This window comes from Frieseomelitta varia, unplaced genomic scaffold, assembly GCF_011392965.1.
Source record: "Frieseomelitta varia isolate USP_RPSP 00005682 unplaced genomic scaffold, Fvar_1.2 scaffold_165, whole genome shotgun sequence".
Taxonomy (NCBI): Eukaryota; Metazoa; Arthropoda; class Insecta; order Hymenoptera; family Apidae; genus Frieseomelitta; species Frieseomelitta varia.
The window spans coordinates 749,522-761,172 of NW_025109361.1; the positions used below are offsets into that span (position 1 = coordinate 749,522).

General features: G+C 45.2%; 1 protein-coding gene across 2 annotated transcripts in view; it reads left to right on the forward strand.

Annotated features, from left to right (window-relative positions):
• LOC122538503 (Krueppel-like factor 6) overlaps positions 1-10,005 on the forward strand; it is a 304,082-nt gene extending 294,077 nt beyond the window's left edge. For both annotated transcript variants that reach the window (XM_043672645.1, XM_043672646.1), the window contains exon 7: positions 1,209-10,005. In XM_043672645.1, the coding sequence (XP_043528580.1) occupies positions 1,209-1,384 (176 nt within the window). In that variant the 3' untranslated portion in view covers positions 1,385-10,005. The remainder of the gene's footprint in view (positions 1-1,208) is intronic.
• Positions 10,006-11,651: the final 1,646 nt, after the last annotated feature.

An 11,651-nucleotide genomic window follows, 5' to 3' on the forward strand; every position in this document is an offset into this window, starting at 1 on the left:
ACAGGTGGCGTGTCTGTATTTTCCGTCGCGTAACGCGGTCTCATCAACGCCAGCCTCTTTCTATATTACCGAATAGATTATTTACGCGTTAATAATGTCACAGCCGTTCCACGATCCTTGTCGCGGCACACGTGCTACCAGACGCCTCCTTCGGTCGTCCGTCGCTTTATCGGCGACCCACCAACCGTGCAGCGTTTTGTACGCGGTATTTTATATACATATTTGACTCGGTTTTGTAATTTCCAAGGGAGAACCAGCGTGGAGGGTACGGCGAAGCCCTTTTCGCCGTGCACACGTTCATTGTATTGTCGTCGAATGTCGGGAAATTGTGAAAACTAATACATGTGAAGGTTATTAAAACATTGACCGCGTTACGGGTTTAAACACACCTATTTATCTATATATCTGATTGAAATACAAATAAAAATTGTCGATGATTTAAACTGACGTAACTTTGCGAAAAGAGATCATGCAACGATCCGCTTGATCTCATTTCAACGCGCGAAACCTCCATTTTGACAGTCGAAGGTGATTTTACATCATGTAGCGAGTGGGAAGACAAACAGCTTTTTTCTCGATAATTGTAAAAGATCAAACTCGTGTGAAAACTTTAAAAAATTTTTCTCGTAGCCATCGTTTGAAAGATTGAAGTCTTTCCTTTACAACAATCCCTTAAAATCCGTTTCAAAGGATGAAACCATGAGAAACGACTTTCCTTCATTTTATCGAACGAATGAATATTAGAATTAAACGACAAAAATTCAAGAAATCCCAACGTCTCTAATGTTCCAAGTTGAATAAAATGATAAAAGTAGATGCCTTTCGATAACACAGAACTTCAATTTTTGATCAAAATGAATTTAATGGACGTTTTCATTCGCCTGTAATTATAGCTTTCCACTAAGAAGTTTATGTGATTCTATTTCAGATAGAAAAAAACGTTGCAAATTAATCCTTCAACTGTAAATCTTCCCAATTACAAATATTAATTTTCTAATTTTCTAATCACAAACTACTCGATCTTGAGTGGAAACAATTAATCCTTAGTATCTCCACTAAAAGAAGGATTTAACTGCCAAATTGTCTTTCGATGCACGACTCTGTCATGCTTGTTTAAAGCAACGAGTTAAAAGATTCCCGGAAGATGAAAAAAATTTCGCCGAACCATGGTAATTCTCGACTAATCTGTCGGTTGGATTTCATTGCAGGAGAGAAGCCGTACAAGTGCAGCTGGGAGGGTTGCGAGTGGCGATTCGCGCGTTCCGACGAGCTGACGCGCCACTACCGCAAGCACACCGGCGCGAAGCCGTTCAAGTGCAGGCACTGCGACCGATGCTTCTCTCGCAGCGATCACCTAGCCCTCCACATGAAGAGACACGTGTAATCGATCGTCACCGCGAACGGTCCACAACACGCGGAACAGTCCAGGACCGGCAGACGGAGCTCCTTCCTTCCCGAGGATCCCCCAAGTCGTCAAGCGACACGGCCTCCTCGTGATCGCGTTTCTTCCACAAACACCTGACGACGATCCTGACACGTATGTGCAGTATGTGCTCGATCGTCGGCGATCGACCGCGACCCACGGCCCTCGATTTCGCCACGGTTTTCGTCGTGTGCGGTAACGCAAGATCGCAAGAGACTCCGCGGGAGTACTTTAATAGCCACTGGAAGTGGGCAATCGATGATGAGCGAGACGATCGGTGAAGAACGGCCACTTAACGACGGCGATCGTTCTGCGGATGGAGGGCAAACGTCGATCGACGAACGACGAACGATTTTACAACCGCGTCGTCGAGACGACGAGACGAAGATACTTGACGGATCGACGACTGCGATTGGAAATTGCAGTCGGGGGAGGGAAAAAACGTGAACGTTCCCCTCCCTCGGTTGTTCGAGGCAGTTCGTTCGAAAGGCGAGGAGCAGGAGATAAGGAGAGAAGCTCCGATGGTATTTTCTACGCGAGACACGCTGGCACTAGAGACAGATGAGCAGACAACGATCAGACGCGAACGACTGCGTTCGTCGTTGATGCGATTAGACGAAGCCTACGGGGGACGAACAGTCGGGTGACAACGAGCGACGAGTCTCGTCTCGAGATGTTAATCACTGCCAATTCATTAAATTCTAAGATCAGCGCGAATACCGTCGGAGTTGTCGAGTTGCCTACGCGTACGGCCGCCTCAGCATCGGCGTGGAGGACGTGCATGAATTGGAAAGATCGCCCGGCGACAACGTTGCACATTCCACTCGCGCGTGAATTCCTGCATGATCGTCTGCCTTCCGTAAAACGGTCGAATTTCACAAAACCGAAACACGCGACTGACGCAGGAGAGAGAGAGAGAGAGAAAGAGGCGAATGATTCAGCAACAAAAAGAAACACGTAACGAAGAGAGTAACAGTAAGAGAAACCCGATGAAACTATGTAACAGACACAGTTGGCGAGACACACCGATCCGACTCGATCAGTTTCAAAGGCGTCGCGTTTGGATTCGAACGAAAGTCAAGGAAACCCGATTCGCGAGGACAATAATAACGCTGTCTGTCGGTGCCAAAACGTTATTTCCTTCACTCCTTCATTTCCCCCCTCTCTTCTTCTTTCTTACACGTGTACACGTGAGAACATATTGCACATCGCACGTATACACGCGCACTGTCCTTCTCTGTCTCCGTAACCCGATGAATGGGCGGCTCGTGGGTGGGAAAACGTGCACGACGCTTTTGAGCTTGGATCCTTCGACGGGTGGCAATAATCGAAATTGTATTCGCGACCCGGTGGAACGCGGAACCGTGTCACACGAGGGTCTGTTGTAAGGGGGCGGCGGACGAGGCCACGGTGAGAGAGGACGAGCCGTAATTGAATACGTGATTTCGGCCAGTTTCGACGGAGGCAAAGTTTACCCGTGCCGCGCGCTAATCCCGAATTTACAGTGCGAATTATATCGCGAGGCACCACTTCCAACTCGACTAACTCGATCCGCCGTCCCTCCACCCTCTTGCCGTTCGCCTCGTTTTCACCGGGGAAACTCGTGCGAACGATACCACACATACACGTACGTACGACGGACGAGTACGGAAAGAAAAGTGAAAAAGGAAAAAGGAAAACACTGTAGATTCGACCGTTTTACGACCATCGAGAACATTCACGGGTGATTTTTAAGGAAGAAAGAGCATAACGCCGTACGACTCTTGAACCTCGGACCGATGCCGAGGATACTTTTTTCCTTAAAAAAGAATTCGGACCGAACGGAGCTTCTTTCGTAGTGGCGCGCGTCCTATGGTTTTTAACGAAAATAAGTGGACAAAGAGAAAAAAAAAAAAAAAGGAATAAAAAGATATATACGGAATCTGACTTTGTACTTTTGTACGATTGCTTTCTAGGTGACGTTTTCTTGTTTCTTTTCACGCGTATATACCGCGCGACGCACGGGCAGGGGTGGCGACGCGTCCCCGGCGCGGCGGGCAAGATTCTTGTCGGAGGCTCAACAGAAATAAATGAATATATATATATTTTTTAATATTCTCGTCTTACTCACCGAAACAATATATTGTTATACATAAGGGATTATACAAAGTATAAACGGGCAACATTCCGCACAAAGCTCTAGAACCGTTTCCACGCGTCAGACTGGCCCGCCGAGCACGCCATCCCCTCTCGTACGCGCTGAAAACCCCGGGGAGGCAGACGACGTGGCAGACTCGCAATTCACCTCGACCATGCGTGTGTCTCGGGAACCCGGGCTACGAACTTCCGTTCCGATGTGCACCGTTGTCTCGCTGATCATCGATTTCCGTGCGGACGTGCGAAAACGAGAATCGCGCAGGGGAACGACGCAGTGGAGGGGTAAATAAATGGGAACGCGAAAAGAAGAAACGAGAAACAAAATGGGAAAGAGAAACTAGACGGGCGTAACGAAAAATGAATGAATGAAAAAAGAGAAAGAAATGGAAAAAAAAAAAAAAACGTCAGCGACGAAACGGGATAACGCAACTTGGTTAAACCCGAAATTCAAGTCGTGAGTTGTATCCATGGACTGAACGAACGAAAGGATCGTAGATCGCTCATCAAACGGATGGTGAACAAAATAGAGTAGTAAAAGCGATTAAAAAAAAAAAAAGAAAAATTAAAAAAGAAAATAGGATAATAATGTAAAACGGTTAAATACGAAATATGGAATGAGAGAGAGAGCGAGAGAGAGAGAGAGAGAGAGAGAGAGAGAGAAGCAGAACGTGGGGGGAGAGGTGTTTACCGCTTAAGAAGACTAATCTTACCTGAGAGCGCGAAACGGCGCAAAGAGCGGCCGAGCTGGCGGGCGAAATGAGGATTTAGAGGGAAAGAATAATTAAAAAGAAAAAGAAAAAAAAACAGAAACTAAATTTTAAATGTTCAGTGGCCAAATAAATTTACTGATAACGCACGTAGAACGTAACGATACCGTACCTACCAAGTAAGCCTGACTGACATTAAGAGAGCATCGACGCGATTTGCGCGCGTGTGGCTGGTGTATGTACGTTTGCGCGTTATTCGATGTCTGTGACACCTGTGTATTACTTCTTTTCTCTATGATGTTTTTCTTTTTCCTTATTCCCTTGCGTCAATTTGCGTGAGTGCGTCGAGGAGGTGCGTGCGCTTGAGTGACCATATTTCTTTTTCCCCGCGAGAATGTGTTCCAAAATCGATTTCGTGGCTTTTACAAGGGAATGGGACGGGGGATGGATGTTTTCAAAGAAAACATACACATGTAGGGAAGGGATGAGAGAGAGAGAAATGAAGAAAAAGTAGCGAGAGAAAGAAAGAAAGAGTGTATGTGTGCATGTGTGTGATAGGTCGTGTGTGCGAGAGAGAGAGAGAGAGAGAGAGAGAGAGAGAGAGAGAGAGAGAGAGAGAGAGAGAGAAAGACACAGACGGATCCAACACAGGCAGAAAGCATAAAGAAATAAAAGTAAAGAGAAAACGAGATAGAGTGTGCATGTGAGGGAGAGAGAGAGAGAGAGAGAGAGAGAGAGAGAGAGAGAGAGAGAACCGAACACTAAGTTTGTATATTGTGCAATTTTTGTCAGTGTTTCATTATTTGTTACCATGTTCACGGATAATTATAAATAAAGTAAATATATATATATATATATATGCAGCATTTACAAGGACTTAGGATAAAAAAAAAAAACGAAGATAAACGAGAAGAAGCCAGATGTCTTTTTGATAGCCATATATTACGAAGTATCGCGCGGCGCCCCGACACAGAGGACGTCCCGACCGTTCTTTTTTCTCGATACACAGTTTTTCTTTATTTCTTTGTCTCCGGTAAGACGAGAGAGAGAGAGAGAGTGAAAGAAAGAGAGAGAGAGTGAAAGAGAGAGAGTGAGAGAGAGAGAGAGAGTGGCGAGAACGAGGAATACGAAAAAACGGTGCTCGTCGCTCGGTCACGACGTTCCTCTCGTTACAGGCGTTAGACGGACCCGTCGAATCCGTTCGGATCGTTCGCAACCCCCGGCGACCAAACGAGCAGCTCCACGAGATCGGAAAATCTCGAAGCGACTCTTGCAATCTTCTCTCTTCGGTAGGCTTCTTCGCTTCTACGCGCCAATCGCGAAGAGCAGAGGAAAAAAAAAGAAAGAAAAGAAACTGGGGCAGGGAACAGAATCGATCGAGTCACAACGATCGGCCCTCGCGATCGCGACCAGCGTTTTCGCGCGTTTCCATCCCGGCGACCAACGAAACACTGTAGATATAAAATACACGTACATTAACGTTATATGCGTAACGAACGATCGCACTGCTAACGAGAAGGTCCGCGTTCGTTTAAAACTCGAACGACCCGTGTGACAAGCGTGTGCAATGGGGTGAAAAGGGAGTCGGGACATGGAAAACTAGAAAACGGAGACGGGGACGACGCCAGGTGTAATTAAAGGAGAGAAGCGACACAAACGTGAAAAAGCGGACACCTTAAACGGACACTAATAAATGGTAGTTAGAAGTTTAGATAGATAGATGGATAGCTAGATCGTTAGATAGACATCTTAGATAGGCAGATAAATAGATCGACAAAGAGAGGAAAGTCGGAACGAGAGAGAGAGACGGGGGGGGGGGGGACGAAAGATCGGGGTGAACTGGGGACGGGCGGGAGGGAAGGGGGGGATTTAAAAGAGTTATTATATATAAATGAATAAAAAAAAATCTATAAATATAGATAGGTGGATATACATAGATAGAGATGTAAGTACCTAAGAGAAACTCTAAGGATTTTAGAAGATGCTGTATCGTTGTACGAGGTACGATAAGTGGACATAAGTGTTTTATGATACTCGCGTACAGTATGACCGAGGTGAATAGTAGGCAGTATATAGTGTGTAATACGTAAGAAGATGGTGAAACGGTGAAAAGAAGGAAAAGGAGAATACGTACGAATACCGAGTGGTTCGCAAAAGAGAACGAGAATTAAGAAAGAAAGGGAAGGAGAGGGAAACGCAGACACCATTCGTAATTGTATTAGCTGTGTGGTCTAAGATATTTTCAGTCATGTTGTATAGTAAACTCTGTAAATTGCAGGACTTTGAAGTGAAAACGAGGAAAACTGTGAGTGACAGAGAGCCAGCGTGAATAGATGAGTGTCGGGGCTGAAGGCGATCGAACGAGGAGAGGAAAGAGAAACAGACGCGATCCTATGATGTAAGAAATGAAAGAAAGAGCGACGTAAATAGATAAGATCTAGGGATAAGGGCTAAGGGATAAAATTTTGGAAAGAAAACAGGCGAGGACAGAGAATGAAAACGAAGGCTCTTCGTTTAAGTTTGATCCGACGCGTTCGATTTTTACCGATCGCGGGGACGAACAGGTGTCGCAGAAAAAGAAGAAAGCGAAAGGACGGGAAGAACGTGCTGAAAAATATGGGGCATCTAGGCAATTCGATGCATTAAGAAACGAACTGATTAAACAACTAACGTTATTTTTAGGAAATTACACCTTTAGGAGAGATTTCAGTAAATAGCGACGGGGAAGGTGGTTAGGTTAAGTGCTAAGGGTACTTTGGTTAGCTTTTCTGTGTGAGTATACGAGCGAAAGAGAGGGAGTGAGAGAGAGAGAGAGAGAGAGAGAGAAGAAGGGAAAACTTGAGAGGCAAAAATTGAAAGAAAAGGAGAAGAGAGAGTGTTGAAAAGAGACAGATGAAATCGAAGTAAGCAGAGAAACGAGCGAAGAGGTGGAAGAGAGATACCTATATTTTTAAAAAAGTGACCTTTGGCATTTAAAGACTTGTAAAAATCGTGCAACGAGTTAAATAAAACAAAGAACAATATCAAAGAAAACAAAGAAAAAGTATCACAGAGGGCGCACAGCGTATTAAGGAGCGTCCGTCCTTCTCCGTGTCTCTAATTTCATCTTTTACGAATATGCACGTACACATAGAAAAAAAAAAAAAAAATAAAAAATAAAAAATAAAAAGAATCACACACATATATACGAATTAACGCGAACGTAATAAGCATATACCTGCGAGGAGAATATGCTCCTGAGAAGCAGCCAAAGTCCAACGCGAACGGGGCGATCGGATAAGTGATTATTATACCGCCAACGAAGTAAAGAACAAGACGCGGTACGCGACGCGCTCTTAACAGCGACACGAGTCCGGTGCACGCCGATCAAGTCCGAAAGACAACAACGTAAGATTACGTCAATTTACACATGCACATACCGGACAACACGAACACACACGCTCAAGGAAATATTGAAAAAAAAAAGGAAATAACAGCATTCTGCCGTCTGCTAACACGCAACCCACGAATCACACGTTACGTACGTGGTACGCGCGTCTTGATTTCGACGTGATTCAAGAGCGGGAGAAGGCAAGAAGGGTAATGAGAGATGAAATCAGAGATTACACGCCAGCCAAGGAATCTCGACGAGGAGAGGAAAAGCGAGAGCAGAGAGATTCGATTGCAACACGCACAGGGTGTATGATAGAGCGAGGATGGAAGGGGCGTAGGATGAAGAGGGGCAAACACAATGCATTCCGTAAGAAATTCGCTTTTCACGAGGTATCGTACGGAACAGCCGGACCGCCTCGAGGCCTAACTGAAAAGAAACCGAACCGATTTCGGCCAACCGACTCGATGTTCGTGCTACTCGCCGTGAGAGCGAATCGCTTCACGTCCACCGAGACGGACGATTTCCCCTGGAAACAGCCTGGTTGTTTAATTTTCAACGAGCCGTCGAGAGCAACAGTAGCTCTAGCAAGAGAGGGAAGAGAAGGAAGTGGATAGCGGGCTCGGAAGCTGTTACACAAAGGGTGGACGAATCGTTCCACGCGTCTCGCGGCGCTAGCCAGAGATCGACACTCGAAAATGGAAAACGATCCAACAGTCACCATCGCATAGTCACTATTGTCATCCAACACAATTCATGGTAGGGTATAATAGTATTTTTAGGGATTTTATACAGACACGCGACCGTGCTCTCATGTTTTACCCACGATTTAACGTTTGTCGATCATTGACGTTTCTTCTTGTACGTAAAAAAAATAAAAAAAAAAAATAAAAAAAAATAAAAAAAAATAAAAAACGAACACGGTGTGTGTTTTAGATGTATCGATAAATTACATTACACGTTGCAGTGGCGAGTGAAAGGCGTACGCTTGAACGAATGGTAATATGTTTCGCGTGGAAAATTGTTATTTGTGGCAATGAGCGGGCCGATCGAACAGAAGACCGTGAATTCTCGTCAGCGAGCGGGTGTCACTTCTTCTTTTTTTTTTTTTTCTTTCTGGAATTCTGTACCTCGTTGTGTATACATCTCTATTTGTATAATTGTGAATATTAACATATTATGATAATGTGATTTATTACGTGTGATCATGCGCGCAAAAAAGACGTGGAGAAACTTTAAGCGAGTATTTTGTATTACGACTAAAGCGAACTAAAGATACAAAAGAGAAAAGAGAGAGAGAGAGAGAGAGAGAGAGAGAGAGAGAGAAAATGCGAAACTGACGCGTGCGGTAGGAAGGGTCGAGAGAACGAGAGTCGAGAGAGAGTGAGTGAGAGAGAAAGAGAGAGGGCAAGTAAATCGAAGAAAGATAGAGGGAACGAGATTAAGCGAGTGAAGAATCTTGTAATCGCAGCTTTTTCGCCGTTGGGGAAAATATAATTATAATAAACGAAGAATGCGCTTGCGCAGCCGTCGCTCCTTTCTCTCAGCGTTATTTCTTCCTCTTCGTCTTCTTCTTTGACTTCTTCTTTTTCTTCTTCGTCTAACGCCGTATTATCTGCTGCTTCTTCGTTTTCTCATCGAGATGACAGGTAATCTCGGAAACACGAAATTAATATACATCGCGAACACAGGAGGGGAAAGACAGAGGAAAGAAGGAAACATTTAGCTTTCAGTACGTTGCAACGAGATATGCCAATAATATTCGATATTATTCGGTTGCGAGACGATAAACAGATAGTCGTATGGACTCGAGCTTGCCTCGTTCCGGAGGTTATCGATCACCTCGTTGAGGAAATATCCCTCGAAACCGATCTTCTTGGGTCTCTTCGGCAAAGGTTGATGCGGGGATTGTGTCAAGCCACCCCCGACCCCCGTGAAAACGTTCGGCTCTTTTATCTATTGCACGGGCTCGCGTATAAACAACGACACGCAGCGAGTGTGCCGTGATACGAGAGCAAGAGCTCGACGGGCACAGGAGGAGTGGGGAGGAGCGTGTACGGTGCGCGTGTTTCGACGGAAGCGCGATTAAGCGCGCTACACGATTTTTAAATTTCGACGAGTGGTCGGCCCGGAAGGAGTCTCGTAGTTCGAACGTGAGTCTCGACGTGAGTTTCGTGGATTAAGCGCCGAGCGAGCTGCATTGTATACGATTATTAGGAACCTGTCCTTCGACGACTCGTTAAAAGAAATAAAGTTAAAGAATAGATAATAGATAGAAAGTGAAAGAGACAAGCGGGAGCGGGAGAAACGCAGAGAAAAACAGAAAAAGCCAAAAAAAAAAAGGAAAGAATGGAAAATTTAGACAAACAGAAATAATAACGGACTAATAAGTAGGAAAACTGAGTAAAAAAGAAAAAAAGAGAGGGGAGAAGCGAAACACGAAGAAACGGAAAACATCCTTCCAGAGTAACCGGGACTAATTTACACGCTGCGACTTCCAACAGTCGAGAGCTTCGCGTCGACTAGAAAAAAAAAAAACTCTCGAAGGCTCGACTCGTTTTGTACAACGGAGTTAGCGAGTACTCGTGTAACGAGTCTAGTAGGTGATCACATGTGATATTTGTATCGGCTATTATTATATATAAATATATTATATATTATATATATATTATAAATATAAATGTAAATGTAATTAGAGTACTCGATTAGGATTACCGCTGGTAGTTAGGCGGGAAAGAGGAGAGAGCCGTGAAAGATCGAGGAAAGAAGGGAAAGGGGAAGAAGAATGTGCAAGAGAACGAAGAATGAGCAGAGAATGAGAATGAAATCTCTTTCTTTTCGAGAGAGAGACTCGACGCCTAATTGCTCTTTATGCAGGCCTATTTGCCGATTCTAAAACAAAACTATGCGAGATTCGACGAGGAGACGTCAGGAGCAGCAGTTCGCGTAAACGAAGAACAGAGAGACTCGCCTCGATTCTTCGACACTTCGAGATTTACGAATTTTCCATCAGCGTCCGGGCAACGACTCGAGATTTCGTCGTGAAAAGAATCGAAACTGTACACCGTCTACCGGATCGTTCGAGGAGGTCACGGAGGAATAGCGATCAGTTACGATCGACTGACACCTACTCGTGTTTCCCAGAAATTCTCACTTACGAGAACACCACTACTTCGCCGTCGATCCCTGTGCAGCGGTATTCATAGACGTTTGGTTTCTTATCTCCAGAGGACCGTCGAGAGCTTGAACTCTGAGTTCAAGTGGGTTTTCCCCGGAACCACCCTCGGAATTCTATTGATATGGATGAAATTGTATATCTGGAAATGAACACGAGAGCTGCTACTCCCGGGCGAGATGTTGCGCCAGAGATAGCCGCGTGCCGAGAGCGTTTCGAGGCAGCACTTTTCACGCGACGACTCCGTCTAAACTGGAAGATTCGAGCCGATCATCTATGGATACTGGTGAGAAACCCTACGGAACAGACATTGGCCACGAAAACAAGCCACAAAAGACTGGTCGAAGGATGAAACGAGCCAACTGGTAACTTGTCCCTCGTGCGTCTAATTCTTTCCTTTCTTCTTCTCCTTCTTCTTATTGTTGGTCTCCTTGGTTTTCCCCCGCGGTTCGTCTCCGACTTCTCTTTCAAGGGGCGGAGGGAAAGAGGCAGAGTGGATGGAATTATTATTCGGGCCGGCAATTTCGTAGAGGAAGCATCGATCGTTCACGGTGGCGAAACCAGGGGGGACCAAGGAGACTCTGTGTATGAGAGAAAGACTGCGACTGCGTGCACGTGCGTGACGAACAAAGATGTACAAAGAAGCTAAAGACCGCGAAGATGTATCTGCGTGGCGAATGCGTGAGTGAACCAAGTGCAATGTGTCTCGTGGAAATGGCGTGCCGTGAATCGAGGCAAACTCTACCGAGTCGATAAATTATCGAGCGAGCTAACACGAGGTTAACGAAAAGTTGAGAATCGAGAGAGAGAGAGAGAGAGAGAGAGAGAGAGAAGCAAGGA